The following is a 16156-nucleotide window of genomic DNA, read 5'->3' as shown; positions in this document are numbered from 1 at the left end:
AGATCTGATACCTTTTGTAAAAACAAAAAATCAAATCACTTAACACAGTGCTTGGTATATACTAGGTATTACATAAATGCTTATTCCTCTTCTCTGTCTCTATTCCTTCCCTATCTCCCAAGCTAACTGCTCTCCTGGACTGTACCTACTAGATTTAGGCAGAATGAAAAATACATATTGGTTCATCACCTCTTTCTCCATATCTGTTTATAAGCATAGGATTACTTTCTTTTTCTTTCTTTCTTTTTTTTAATTAAAGCTTTTTATTTTTTTTAAAACACGTGTGGATAATTCTTCAACATTAGCCCTTGCAAAACCCTGTGTTCCAATTTCCCTCTCCTTACCCCATGCCCTACCCCAGATGGCAAGTAGTCCAATATATGTTAAACATGGTAGAAATATATGTTAAATCCAATATATGTATACATATTTATACAATTATCATGCCGCACAAGAAAAAAAGAGAAGCAAAATAAAATGCAAGCAAACAACAGAGTGAAAATGCTGTGTTGTGAACCATACTCAGTTCCCACAGTCCTCTCTCTGGGTGTAAATGGCTCTCTTCATCAGTGAACAATTGGAACTGGTCTGAATCATCTCATTGTTGAGAGCTCTACCATCAGATTTGATCATTGCTTAATCTTCTTGTTGCCGTGTATAATGATAAGATCATTTTCTGAAATTTTCTTCTGTTCCTCATATCTCTATCCCTATGTCTTACTCTTCCATCATTTTTCACCATGATCTCTGGTCCTTCCAGCTTTCTCTCTCCTCCTAATTCATCATCCCAAACTTTAGCTTTCCTTTCCTTTCTTCATTCTTGACCCCATAGTTAACCAATTAAATTCTTTCTTGCCCTCCATTCTTGAATATCTTGCTTCTTAACCTCTTGCCAGTCCTATCTTGTCTGTCCCAATTGTGAGAATTTTATGTATAGATTACTTTTCAACATGTTGGCTTTTGAAGCCATCTTGTGTATCTGTGATTTTTTTTTCTGTCTTTCCCTCTATTCTCCTGTGCATTTCACAAACAAGTTTCAATGATTCTTTGCTCTCTTATTTTTTGGTAACTCCTATCTCTAGTTCTTCTCATTCTCTTTATTCTACCTCCTCCCTCTGTCCCTTACACTGAGGGGGTAGGGGGGAGAAGAAAAGAAAATCTTTGTAACAAATATGCATAATTAAGTAAAACAAATTTCTATCTTGGCTGTGTCTAGAAACTGTATGTCTCATTCTTCCCCAAGTCCATCATTTTTCTGTAAGGACATGGATATGGGTAACATCTCCATCACCAGCCCTTTAGAATTATAGTTGGTCACTGCACTGATTAGAGTTCTAAGTCTTTCCAAGTTATTTGTCATTACAATTGCTATTACTGCATAAATTGTACTTGTGGTTCTGCTCATTTAAAAATTCTCTATATCAGCTTATGGAAGTCTTTTCAGATTTCTCTCAAACTAATCCTTTGGATTATTTCTTATAGTGAAATAATATTTCACTGTATTCATCTGCCATAATTTGTTCAGTCTTTCCCCAACTGAAGCATAACCCCTTAGGATCTAGTTCTTTGCCACTACAAAAAGAGCTGCTATGAAAATAGTTTTGCACATGGTATCACTAGGTTAATGGATATGTTATATCTAATTTAGTGACTGGGGGCATAGTTCCAAATTGTTTTATGGAATACCTGGATCAATTCATAGCTCCATCAACAGTATATTAATGAGCCTGTTTTCCTAAAACAACTATTATTTTCCTTTTTTGTTAATCTATTTTCCCAGATTTATAAGCCCAGAGTCATCTTTAACACCAGAAGAATTAGTTATATCAATTAACACAAAAGTTCATCATATCTGTTTTCTTTGCCTTATGAATAAAAAAGGCACATTGAATCAATTAATACAATTTGGTCTTTTGAGATATAAAATTCCAGTCCTTTTAGTGTTAATTCTTCCCTTTCTTTACATAAGTCAAATCTTATCTTTTGAGGAGATCCAAGTCCTTCCAGTTGTGAATGCCTTTCCTTTTCAGATTAAAATCATGTATTCTGAATATATCTTGTCCATACCTAGCTGTTTATTTGTCCCCCTCATTAGAATGTATACCTTCTAGTATATTAGATTATTATAGTACTACTATACATACTATATATACTATATAGTATACTATACATACTAGCAGATTAGTATGGAGGTTAATTAGCAGTTCTGAAGTCTCAGTTTCCCTCTATAATATCTCTTAAATCTATCTTCTTCTCTCCCCTTACATAGTCACCATGGCACCTTACTTACTGAAAAAAAATCAATTTAGCTTTAACATGAAGTATGCAGGAGGAATAATGCTGGAAAGCTAAGGGGCATAAGACTGTAGAAGACCTCAAATGAAGTTTAAATCTTACTCAGGAGGTTCACAGGGAACCAGTGAAACTTTTTGAGCAGAGAAGTGACACGATAAGATTTTTCTGGCAGAAGGTATGGAATAGAGAGGAGGTAAGATATTGTCATGATAGAAATTACTGGACTCATTAATTAACTGATGTGTTCAAGGTTTAAACACAGGAAAGGGGGTAATGGTGCTAAAAGGAAGGGAAATACAAAAGGAAAAACAACGAGGAAATGGCTACAAAGTCAGAAAGTTCTGAAGCTCAGAAGAAAGATCTGAACAGTTACAGATTTGAGAGTCCTACATATAGAAGTGATGGCTGAAACTGGGAGTGAATGAAGATGCAAAGTGGGGCCATCATTATCTATACTTCACTCCCAATTTGATCTCTCCAGACTTTCTCTCTACCTTGTCTATAGCACTTTTCTTCCCTTCTACAGGCAGAGATAAGGATGCAAGAGTTCATTCCAAATACAGAATATGGTTTGTACAAATGCTCATTTGGCAGGGATGGCATGTCAAGTTTGGGAAACAGTAAGAGTAATGTGAAGTAAGATTGTAGAGGTAAGTAGAAATCATATTGTGGCCTCAATGTGCCCATCTAAGGAGTTTGCATTTTTCTTAGAAGTAAAAGGGAAGCCATTTTAAACAGGTACCTTGTTCAGTCTTCTAAGCTGCACAAAGTTCAAGGGAAAAAAAGGACTGAAAAAAGCCCCTGAATTTGGTGATCAGGTGACTGTCCCTAAGAAAAGGGAAACTAAACCTGGCCTGCATTGAAGCTGAGAAGAAAATGGACAAAGAAAAGGAAATATAGACAATTTCCCCCCCAAGAAATTTACTGGAGAAAGAAAAAGATAAGATAGTAATTGGATGGAAGATAGATCAAAAGATGGCTTTAAAATTGGGAAGTCCTGAGCATATCTGTAGCCAGATGGGAAGGAGTTAGTATTTAAGGGAGAAAGAAAAAAGATAATAGAGAAGGAATGATTGTTGGAGCCAAGTCCTAGAAAAGGCATGAAGAAACAGGATCAATGTCCTTATCAAAAATAATGCTTCTGTGATCAGAGGGAAAGAACAAGTAAATGACATTAAGAAGTTATGAGGAATAAAAGAGTATAATTGAAAATTACAAACAACATCTTATCTTTCAAAAGTACAAAAAGCAATTCAGGAGAAAATGAGCCTGAAAAGAGCACAGCATAAAATCCAAATCATTTCAAAAATACTTATACAAAATAGAACAGATCTACTCATTTTTAGAATACTTGTTTCATCAGTAATGATCAGAGACTACTTTGGACATTATCAAACTATATTTCAGATGACTATCAATTTTGAGCTGAAAGAGACCTTTGACACCCAACCATTCCCTTTCTTTTTTCAGATGAGAAAACTGAGGCCCAGCAATGTAAGTTGACTTGGTCAAGGTCATACTGGTAGTAGGAAGCATAGTCAGGATTCAAAACAAGGTCATCTGACACACAAATTATAGATACAAAGTTGGAAAGGACTTTTAGAGGTCCAACTCATTCATTTTTGAGATGAGAAAACATGCTCAGAGAGGTTAACCGAAGTCTCTAAGTAATAAGTATCAGTTGGTATTTGAACCTGGCTCCTATAAGTACAGAGTAAGTGTTCTTTCTTAAAATGGGGAGGGGGGGGGGAGGGAGGGGGAAGAGTAAGGAGAAGCAATGGAATTTAAGAATACTGAAGTCAGAAAAACTAGCTGGATCTGACCGAATACACAATCTGTGTGAAACATGCCTCCTATTTCTCACCAGTGAGCATGGGCAATGAATACAAAATGAGGCATATATTTTCAGACATAGCCATATGTTCATATATTTTGATTACAAGGAATCACTGAGAAGTGATAGTGATGTAAAAAAGAAAAAAAAAGCATTGATAGGTCTTTTAAAGGGGAAAAAAAATCCATGCAGAAGGCAAAAAAATTTTTTTTAAGTATTTAATTCTTTCTTAAGATAGCTCAATGAAAGGAAGATTCCAAAGAAATGAAAGAGATGTTTTTTTAAACAAACAAACAAAAAAACTGACCAATCACAAAACAGCCAACTACCAACCCACCTGCCCACTTTTATATTCCTATAAAAACTTTTTGACAATGGTCTATGTAATAATCGAGTAATACTAATGAAAACATAAAAAGAAAAGAGTCAAGCTTTCAGATATTTTTTCTAGCTCACTACATCTTTTCTACGGCAGACTACTAGTTCCACTGTCCTATCTCAGTATAGTCAACTCTTCCTCAATGAAAGGAAAATGGAGAAGATAGGTAAAGATACAGAAAAATGCTGAAGAAGACAAAATAAGTTAAGGGAGTTCAAGTCACAGGTTTGAGAGCTAAAAGAGTAGAAAAAGTATGAAATAGCCAAAGGGATAAAGAATTATCTGCAGGTGAATTAAACAAATAACTAAGCAGTAAGAACAACACATCATTTCATTGTTGACTTTTAGAAAATTATTCAACCTCTCAGAGTTTGTTTTCTCCCATACAAATTGTAATGGATAAGACATATAGATGATCAACAATGTCTAAAATTCTATGATTCTTTCTATATTTAGTCTGCTTTGCTTACTACATAAACTATGGGGCAGGGACATTTTTTGGGGTTTTCTTTAGTCTTTATTTCAAAAGGTTACTATCGTGTTTGCATATAACAGGCTACGAATCCCCCAACCTGGATTTTCCCTTCTGGCACCCTGATGTTTATTCAGATATAGTAAAATATTCAAACATAACTTTAGTTTTATGTGCTATTCCCTAGTTTTAGGAATGACAGTAGGCAGGATACCAAGGCAATTCTTAAAAAAGCTAAGAAATTCTTGAAGCAATAGCACCTCAATAAATGCCTAACAGTCACTAGAACTAAGATCAACCCAAATTAATTATTTGAATCTTATCATAATAATGAATAGTACCTTTCAGAAAATTATTTGTAAGATTCAAAGTATGACATTCTCTAACAGGACCAAAGATTTAGAGCTGGAAGGGTCCAACAAGAGCTACCTAATTAATCTAATCCTCTTTTTTATATATAAGGAAACCAAGGCCTAAGAAAGCTAAGTGACCTGTCTAGCAACCCAGGTGAAATCAAAAGCAAGATCTGAACCCAAGTCCTCTTTCCCTATATCAGCCTGTCACCACAATTACTCATTTTATAATTATTCACTTCTTTATAACCAAGATTTAAATCTATTTTTAGCATTCCATTCCACCAGATAAGTTACAGTCATAATTTGTGGATTCCATAAAATTCAACTCTTTCTTAGGAATAGCCATATGAATGTTAGTTTTCTTTTACATTCATATACTAACAACCACAAATTTCAATATTTTAAGTCAGGGAATTTAGTTACAAATAATGTTCCTATCTATCTTAAAGCCTGAAAAAGATTACTATGCTTCAGAATACTTTCTCCTTTCCGAATATCACTATACCATTCTCTCTTGATGTTCTTCATCTTTATTGTTATTCCCTTACCCTTTGGCTAACATTGCACTTTGGAAATGCTTATTCCAAGCCATACCTCAAATCTGGCTTTTCCCTAGATAGCGGTCTTCCCTTAGTTCAACTCCAAAACAAGCGGCTCTTATGACTAGCAACACTATTTTCATAGCAACCTACGGAAAAGATTACACAATCATAAAAGCAGCAATTAACTTTATCAGCTGTAAACTACTAACACAAAAACCTGCAATTATTACTACTTCAAATGTTTGGGGAAATATGTCTCAGTTTAAACTAATAAAACTGTTAATTACCGTTCTTATTGTGTGGTCTTTCACAGCAGGCTGTTTGGAAATGCTTTACCCTGAAGATACAACAAGTTATGGTGGCAAGAGCACTCACAGATTTTGGAGACAATGCCTAGATGCAAATACTGGTTTTGTAACTGTGTGACCTTGAGTCAAGTCATCTCACTATTGGAGGGACCTCAGTTTTCTCTTTTTTTTTTTTTCAATGAGGAAGATTGCACTACAATAGTAGTATCTTCATCTTTTTTGTGCCATGGACAATTCTGGCAGTCTGGTGAAATCTATGGCCCACTTCTCAGAATAACATTTTTAAATGCCCTCCCCATCCCCCCAAAAAAGGAGTAAAGTACATAAAAAAGGAAAAACAACTGAATTGAAATAATTATAAAAATACTGGAAAAACAAGTTCAAAAATCCCTAATAATCTCTAAGGTACTTACAATTTCAAAACATATGATCTGATAAAAAGTAAAATTATTTTCTTTTTTCCTAGTGCTTATTAGTTTTGCTTTGGCTAGGGTCAGTCTGATATGTTTAGGTTTTACGTACAATTGTAACAGACAAATTTTAGCTATGCTAACAAATTTCTACATCCTACAAAATACACATCCAAAAGGCACAGTTTTCCTAGGTAGACTCCTTTTTTTCTTTCTGGAAGCAATCAGGGTTAAGTGATTTGTCCAGGGTCATCTGAATTTGACTGATTCCAGGGCTGGTGATCATCCATACTATCTAGTTGCCCCACTAGTCTATATTTCTAAAAAAGAAATGTTCCTGATATTAGAAGCCTAAAAAGAAATATCTTAAAAGATTCATCAAATATAATAAAAACTTCATGTTAAAGCTAGCTAAATTACACATTCCAGAATAAATCTTTTGGAAATATGCCTCATACTATCAAATCACATAGTTGAAAGAAATAACTAACAAGAAACTTGGCAATTTTATTAATTCAATAGCACATGATAGAAAAGGAAGGCAAAGCTCAAGAAAACAGACATAACAAATTTTTAAGAATCCAAGCTGATAGGTCAATTGAAGCACTTTCCACAAACATTGTAATTTCTAAAATGGCATTCAATAATTAGCTGAAAAAAGATTTAACCAGTAACTAACATACACACTAGACTAACACTGACAACACTAATGTTCAATTAGGTGAATGCAATGAACAGAAAAAATTAATTTAGATAACTGTATTCTTTTTCATTTTTTAAATTAAAACTTATACCACAGGGAATAAGATCTCAAATTAAATAATCAAGATTTGACTAACAGAGTTCAATATTTATGCTGGAGTGAAACTAGGAAAGCAGTTGGTGCAATGGAAAGAGCACTGTATCCAGTCAGATGACCAGGGTTCATTCATAGCATAGCTGTTTCATTTGTACAATATTACAGAAACACTGACTCCAAGATGGAAGGAATATCAGAAATCATCTAGTCCAACTCTCTGCATTGTACAGATGAAAAAACTGAGCCCAAAAGAAGTAAAATGAGAAGCCTATCTTCATATAGGCAATAAGCAGCAAAGCTAGGGTTCAATTCCAACCCTCTAACTTCAAATCCTGGACTCTTTTCCAGTATACTAAGATGCCTAATGACCTTGGGTAGGTAGCTTAAATAGTCTATACGTCAATTTCTTCATTTGTAAAATGAATGGGTGGACCACCAGGATACCTTCCAACAATAATTCTAGAAAATAAGTAATCTGTTATTTCTTTTTGTCACAAAGGGAATGAGGAAGAAGAGTCCAGAAATTACTATAATAAAGCAATAGGCATCAATAAACATTTTTTAAAAATTAAAAATGACAATAACAAAGAACTCTTAAATAAATGGTTTTTTAAAATAAAACCAGTTTTGGCAAAAAAAAAAAAATTTGGCCACTAAAACCTACAATCACAGATTTTTACAGCTGGAATGAAATATAGTTATCTAGTTCAACTCTTTCTTGTCCAATATCCTAATTGGCTAACAGTGGGGTCAAAACCAAATTCTAAATTTCCTTACTGACTCCCAGTCCAGTGTTCTTTCCACTACACAATGGAAATATATTTGGACCTCAAATTCAATTAACAGAATATCAATCAAGAGACTGTCCGTTACTCAAGAAGCACAGAATTAATATTCTTACATGCAAGATACTACTAAAGCTATAGCCACCTTTTGGGAGAGTTGGGACCTCTTATTTCCTGAAACTCTGGTGTTTCAGGAAGTAGAGAGATCCCAGTAAGGTAATTCCCTCTATACATGCATACACATAGATAATTTTGCAAATTAGTCTTAAAGAGGACTCTAGGACACTGGGAGATTAAAAACTTGTCCAGCTTCTAGGAGTTGGTGGTATTCAAGGCAGGACTTGATCCCAAGATGTCTTGATTTTACAATGCTAGCCCTTCAACTTATTGACTAAGTCACACAGTTTCTCCTAACCACCTTAACACATGCTATATGAATTGACGTGTACCTCAGTGTAAACCAAGGATTATTGAGAGCAACAGGTTAGGGGACCTGTCCAAAGGAAAAATAAGTAATAAAAGGAAGGGAAACATTTCCAAAAATAAGACGCAATTTTTTTTTCTTTTTATTTCAATGACTCAACATGTTAATATTATTTAAATTAGAATTTAAAATTCAGTTATATCTTGAGCAATTTAGTTGCTGTGCAAATGAAATTAAGACTCCTTTATTTCAAGTAGATTCTACTCCACAATGATCCTGTAATAATTGTGTAAAAGAATCCTAATCACAAATCTATTACACAGCCAGAGATTCCATATCAGTGCCTAATTATATAAAGTAATAACCTAAAGTACTATTTAAAAAAAAATTAAACTCAAAATATAAACTAGGAGCAATATTATATGATGGAATGTATTTAGGAGTCTTGAACTCTCAAGCTTTAATAACATAATTTAAAACATTAACTTCTGAGATAAACTACACAAATTAAGATCTGAATGCAGAAGACTGGTTTTTGGTCCAGACTGGGCTCAGATATGTGACCTCCATTGAATCACAGTCTCTCAGAACCTTAGTTTCTTCATTAATAAAATAAGGTTTATGGGGAGGAGGGGGGGGGGAGGGGAAGGAAGTGTCCTCTAAATTTGCTCTTTGCTATAACATTCTATGATTCTACATTTAAGAAATTAATTCTCTTCACTCTACCACAATGGTATTCTTTCCCTGTGTGAGTAAAACTGTTCATTGATTTTACTGGCCTAGAAGTTTCTCTTGTGGTCCAAATATAGCATAAAAGGGAAGTGAGGAAACCAAAGAAAGAATAGGACTAAAGTGAAAAGGCACAAAAGAGACAGAAAAATGGATATGCAAAACAGTTCAATATGAAACAATCCTCTACTGCTTTTTAAACAATCATCAGCAAAGTTAACCGCTTCATAAAAATATTTTAAAATTTCCCCCTTCTTAATGTACAATTTGAGTCACCAATGTCAAAGTATTTTGACAAAAATGGAAACTCATTGGGTTTAGATTTACTTCTTTTCTGTATTGATTTTCTTAAATTGCAAATCAGATGTGGACACAAATGTAGCTTAAAGAAAATAAAACATAGCTGTTAGGTGAAGTTCAAGGGCAAAAACGGATCCAGATGCAACTGAATCCACATGACTGCAGTATTGAAAAATGCTTCTGAATAACAACAACACTGTATCTTTATGAAGGCAACTATTTGCGCTGCAAAGTAATCATCGAAAAGCCAAAACATTTTGACAGCACAACAGAGGGACCACCTCTAGCACTGGACACATAATGCAGTCAAACCTTTCACGGAGAGTAATCAATACCCGGGTTCCATAATTAATGTCTACGCATTTGAGGTTTTTTGGTTTGTTTGTTTTTCAGCGGAGCTTAAAACAACTGCGCTTTTGTTTTTCTTAAAGAAACGCTAGCGTAATACCACCCCCACCCCCCAGTCTTAGTCTTTTTTTCTTTTTCCTCCATGGCAGCTTGCTTTTACCCTCTGACAACTGTACCCCCGCTTGCTAACATGGCAGAGAAAGCCTCTCCCGAAAACCAGACCGTGGTACCCAAGGGGCCAAAGTGAGAGGATGCGAGGGTTGGGGAGGCGGGGGAAGGGGTCCAAGGACAAATCTGAAAATCGTTCTTCTTACCTGCTTAGTTTCCTTGCGACTTCTTTGGTAGCTTTAGCTTCCAATTCTCTGTAAGAGGGGAGGGGGAAAAAAGACAAGAATCACCCTGAACCCTAGCCACTGCAGGAATTGCAATCGGGGGGCAAGAGGGAGGGAGCCTCGCGGAGGCGGGCGGGCGCCTGCAGAGCAGGGAGGCAGCAGGGCTGAGGAAGGGGGCGGCGGAGCGCCCCGCGAGCCCTTCCCGAGGCTGCCGGAGAGCCCTCGGGCCGGAGCCGCCGAGGATGCTGCGCGGGCGCGCAGCAAAGTGGGGGTAGGGAGGCGGCGGCAGCGACGCAGCGCTAGCCCCGGGGCGAGGGGCGCGCAGCAGCCTCGGGGAGGGACGCTGAGCCCACCCGCCACGGAGCCCTGGCTCACCTCATGTGTGTAAAGTGCACGGGGAGTAGGCGGGGGGAGGGGGAGAAGGCGCAGAGAGGCCTCAGACCGTCCGCGGCGCTGAGGGGAGAGGCCCAGCCCGCTGCACAGTCGCCATTTTCTACACCGACCCGCCGCCGCCGCCGCCACAGTCGTCGAGACCGGAAGAGAAACAGCCGCGGTCGCCATCTCCTTCCGGGAGCACCTGCAGCCGCAAAATGGCGGCCCTAGCAACCCCGCCCGCCTGGGGAGCCAGCCCGTGGCAACGGGCGGCTGCCGGGAGCGGCAGCTGAGTGCCGGGCTTGAGCCGGCGTGGGTCCGGGGCGGACCCCGCATGTCCCGTGTCGCACTTTCCCTGCGCCCCAATAAAATCTCTTTCTCACTCCTTCCCTGCCCCCCCTCCCAGCGTGCTTCCTTCCCCAGTCCAGGGAAGGTGATCTCGCCCTGCGACCTTCTCACAGCTCGGGTTTTGCAGGGGCCTTAGCGGGCATCTTGTCCCAACCCTTTATTTTACTGCGGGGGGAGGCTGATGTGAAAAGTGAAGGAGAAATTCACTGCATTAGAAAAGGGGAAGACTAGAATTCGGATTAAGGTCCTCTGACCAAAGATGTAACGCTTTTCCCCATCGGCGATGAGAGAGCCCCGCAGCTCCATTTGCCTTTCGCTTTTAGGAGAAAATTTAAAATTAATTTTTTTCAGTTGTCAAGCATTTTTTCCTTTTCCTTCTCCCCCCCCAAAACAATTTTAGAACAATGCATGTCTAAGCAAAACACATTTTCTCGCGTTTCATTTAGCCCCTTTCGTCCATTAATTATCTCTTTATCTGGGGGTGGTTAATATTCATCTCCTTTTTTGATGAAATTTTAATAGCCGTGTTCCAAATATTTCTTAATGGAATTGTGTATTCAATTTAATATTTATTAAAATCCCACACCGTGCAGGGACCTCCCTCTCTAGCATAGCTCAAAGTGACTCTGGAATGTTGAAAGATAATGCCAGTGAAGCTCAAATACTAGCAGGTCCTACCAAGCCAGCAAATCTTCAAGTATGGCCAGAGTGATGATGGATTCTGCACAGGAGTCAGCCTAGCTTAAAATGCAGAAAGGCACCATAGAGTTAGCCAGACATAGCAATTCATGCAAGACCGTCCCATAAGGGTAGTCACAAATATTTAGTATTGATTCATTGAGCTGCAGACTATGCTGGGTAGCCATTCAAAGATGAAAAATGCCCTCAAGGAGCTTCCAATCTAATAAGAAGATGAAACTTACATAAATGATTAAGTGCCTGGGAGAGGCAAAAAGGGTGGCTTGGGAGAAATCAATGTATCCATCTATAATTATATCCATACATTTAGAAAGGAACTTTATTAATACATGGAGGACAGTTACCCACTTAATTAGTAGGAAATTAGAAGATTAACCACTATGTTTTGGGGAAGGCATGAATCTTCATTGACATTTATTTTGCTGTGCTACCTAACTAAATGATTTTTCTTTTGGTTTGGTCAAACACCTGCTTCAAGAGTTGTGGTTTTGGGTGGATGCTAATCTAAACTGTGTCTTTAATTTGGGTTAGCTTTTAAGAGTCGGAAATTGAAGGGTACCTGGGTCACATTAACTAGTCTAGTGTCCACAACTATATTAGTTCAGTCAATAGTAAATATTTTGAGTAATCATCACTTTTTCAGCTATTAATATTGATCAGTTTGTGTTTTTCATAAATTATACATCAACTACATAGTTACTTATTTACTAAAGAGAATAAATGTTGCTACAGTAGACTGGGAATTAGAAGAATGAAGTTCAAATCTAGAAAAGTCATTATATCAATCCCTGGGTCTAAGAAGTCTCCTTGAGAGAATGATAGTTTTAGGTGCCAAACAAATTTGTTTATATTGTACTTGAAGTGGTTACAAATGTATTTTCCTTACCTGTTATGGAAATGATAAAAATTGCATCATTAATCTCACACAGATGTTGTGAAGAAAGCACTTTATAATTCTCTCCTATTATTAAAGGGACCAGGTGTCCTAGTTTTCAGTGAGGGTGTTAATGGTTGTAAATGGCCTGTGCATATGAGTTAGAACTGTCCCATGTGAATTTGCTGGACTCAACTATGAAGACCCTTCATTTTGAATTATCATCAACGCCAGGTTAATTTTGTACCATAGCCTAGGAACAATGGAAGAGTAAATATGTATCCTAAAAGAAAACACTATAGCCAAAGAGGGAATGAATCCTATGATAGTAGACACCGAAAGCAAGGGAATAGCTAATCAGATGCCATTGAAATATCCTAGTTTGGGAATTGTATACCCTTAAAGCACTGTCATATCCATAAAAATGCCTAAGACCACCTCTATAATATTAACACTGTAAAGGAGAAATATAAATTTTTTATGATTGTTAAAGAAAGGTCAAATCAAAGTAGCTTAAGTGAATCCTGGGGCTTATAGAAAGAGCATTTAATTTCTACAAATGAGTTTTTAGATGGTTTGTCTTAAACACCACAATTTACAAAATAACTTTCCTTGTTTAGTCTAAGGGGATAAAAAAAGGAATCAATTTCTAGCAACTGAATTCTTCTTCCAGGGTTTCCTAGAGCCATTTAAAGATCATAGCATTCAGAAGTAGAAAGGCACTAATGCATTTTTAGTGGAATTGTGAATCTCTCCAATTATTCTAGAAGGATGATTTGGAATTATGTTAGGAAAGTTACTTTAGCCCAGAGCTTCCATTGCTAGAAATATAAACCAAGAACACAATGACAAAATAAACAAGTAAACAAAAAACCCTACATATGCTGCATATGATTTCAAGTTTTTTTTTTTTTCAAATATTATTTAGGAACAGTTTCCATCCTTTAAAATTTTCATTATAAGAAAGACTCTTTAGGAGGAGGAAGAATACATCAGAAAATAGAGGTAATAGAGAAAAAATAACATTTATTTTGATTTTTTTTAAAAAATTAAAGCAATCAGAGATATTATCTAGTTAAACCCTCACCCTCATTTTACAGGTGAAAAAATTAAACTTATTTAATAATGTAAATAGTAGAGCAAGGATTTTAAATCAAGCACTCCAACAATAATATTCCTTCTACTGAATCCTGCTGTTCTTTCCTAAGTTCTGTTAAGCTTAGCTATAGGAAATGGTGTAGAGAGAACTAATTTTTCTCATCTCCTCCCACCTTCCAGTACTCCCTTTTCCTCCCACTCATCTCCAATCCCTTTCCATATTGGCAAAACAGGGATTATAGTCACTTTCAGTTTTATAAATATGGCAGAGAGGTTAATGAAAATAAATGATTTGTTTAAGACCAAAAAGGAAGTGGAAGAGAGGGATTTAAATCCAGGTCTTCCAATTCCAAACCCTATCTATAGCCATACCATACTGCCACCCCCATGTTATCAAGTAGTTAGAAAAAAAAAGTCAAGACAGTATGAGAAAGAGATGACTAAGTCAATGGATACGCCTGGTTTAATTTGCTAAGCCATATGTTCCTTTTTTTTGCAATTTGTGAAAGTTACAAATTTAAGACACTTCATTCAGTAATAGCTGTGGTTCAAATGAGTTGAAAAGTATTTGTATCTGAGTCAAAACAGGTAGAATGTTTTTTCCAGAAGCTTATTTATAAGAAGCGATTATTGTCATGTTGTAGCCAAACCTTTTAAAAAAATGTAACCTATAGTATAGAAAGTTTATATACTTTATTGTCTCTTAGGCTTTTGTTTCTTTACATAGACAAAATGTTCAGTGTATCCCTTTCTCTAAACAATAAATTAAAGGTGATGGGAATCTTTTGCTGATTCCAAAGTAGCATCTGGCATTTATATTAGTAAATATTCCTGTGTCTGGATTTATCCCTTCTGTTGTGACCATATTTGAAGTTAATATATTCTTTTTCTTTTTTTTTAAATTTATGTTATTGATGTATTCCTCCCTTATTGATTCCAAGAAAACCATTTCTTATAATAAAGAATTTTTTTTTAAAAAAGGAAGAAAACCTCAGCAAAACTAACCAATGGATCAAATATATGCAGAGTTCCATACCCATTGATAACCCAGCTCTGTAAAGAAATGAGAGACTAAGTTGAAGCAAGAAGTAAATATTCGAGTTATCTTCTCATTTCTCTTCAAGCTAGGTATATCTAATATCTATCTATACACACACATATATGTGTATATATATATGTGTATATATATATATATATATATATATCAATTCCAGCCATTTTGTTTTTTATTATTTTTTTTCCATTTACAATGTTATATTTATTGTATATGTTGTTTTCCAGATTCTGCTTACTTCACTTTGTCAGGTCATATAAGATCCTGGACAATTCTGCTCAAGCCTTAACTTTCCTATAATATTATTGGAAGCAGTGTGGTCCAAAATAAAAAGACATGGACTTTGGAGTTACTGAACCTGGTTTCAGATCCTAATTCTGCCACTTATTACTCCTGTGATTTTAAGCAGGTTATGTCAGCTCTTTCTGCTTCAACTCCCTCATCTGAAAATAGAGGGATTGGACTACATATCCTCCAATGTTTCTTCCAACTCTAAATTTTTTGATCCTGTGAAATGATCATGTCAAGAATCAAAGGAAGCAATGACAAGATTCAATGAAAAGAGTCTGAACTAGGAGTCAACTGAGAATTGACACTGCCATTTACTCTCTGTGTGACACGAAGCAAATCACTGAATCTGTTTCCTCACCTGTAAAATGAGGGTTTTGGATTAGATCACCTAAAGGTTAAGTAAAATTGATCAATATATGCAAAACTCTTTGCAAATCTAACTGTGTCAGTTTTAGTCAGTTTGACTTTAATGATATTAAAATGTCTTGGGCAATGTCTTTCAAATTTAATTAATTTTTATCCATTTTCACCAGTATTGCATAGTAACTATGCAAATAGGGTTGTGGTTTTTTTTTTTTTTTAAAGAATCCCTTATTACCTCACCTTCCTTAATTCCTAAATTCACTTAAAATAAATTATTTTTAAAAATGTAAACTGTTTTCTCTTTGCCTCCCTCCTCAGCCTTTGATTTCTTTTTCATCAGTACAGCAAACCTTCATAGAGGGAAAACTACTGTGTATTCATGTGTAAACGATCAGCCCAGGGGTTCCGTTGTTAAGTATCACAGAGAAGTACTGATAATTGCTCCACCTCGCTGTTTCTGGAACAGATGGGGAAAGAATTTAAGCTTTTAGTCAAACTTCTGCAAGTTCACCATCCCTCTCCCAATATGACTGGGCTCTTCTGGTTTCTAGATGAAAGGGGAGGAAAGAATTTAAGTTTTTAGCCAAACTTCTGCAAGTTCACCATTCCTCTCCCAATACTACTGGGCTCTTCTGGTTCTAGATGGAAGGGGAGGAGGGGCTGAAAGGATTTAGCTTCAGTTCTAATCAGTATTCACCTTCCTCCCTCTCCACATGTTGCACTTTTCCATTGCTCTATTCATAT

At 36.4% G+C, this 16156-nt stretch overlaps 1 protein-coding gene across 4 annotated transcripts in view; it reads right to left on the bottom strand.

Annotated features, from left to right (window-relative positions):
- The window catches only part of TNRC6A (trinucleotide repeat containing adaptor 6A), a 114232-nt gene extending 103386 nt beyond the window's left edge, over window positions 1-10846 (bottom strand). For 3 of the 4 annotated variants that reach the window (XM_031945594.1, XM_031945595.1, XM_031945599.1), the window contains exons 1-2: window positions 10689-10845; window positions 10296-10343 (exon numbers count right to left, since the gene is read on the bottom strand). In XM_031945594.1, coding sequence (XP_031801454.1) covers window positions 10296-10343; window positions 10689-10693 — 53 coding nt within the window. In that variant the 5' untranslated portion in view covers window positions 10694-10845. Of the gene's footprint in view, window positions 1-10295; window positions 10344-10688 lie in introns of all 4 variants that reach the window. The other variant, XM_031945598.1, reaches the window with a different exon arrangement.
- Between the last annotated feature and the right edge of the window lie 5310 nt (window positions 10847-16156).

Source organism: Sarcophilus harrisii, chromosome 1 (genome assembly GCF_902635505.1).
Source record: "Sarcophilus harrisii chromosome 1, mSarHar1.11, whole genome shotgun sequence".
NCBI classification, from domain to species: domain Eukaryota; kingdom Metazoa; phylum Chordata; class Mammalia; order Dasyuromorphia; family Dasyuridae; genus Sarcophilus; species Sarcophilus harrisii.
Note: the sequence above shows the minus strand (reverse complement) of the source record. Positions and strands in the feature narration are given on the sequence as shown.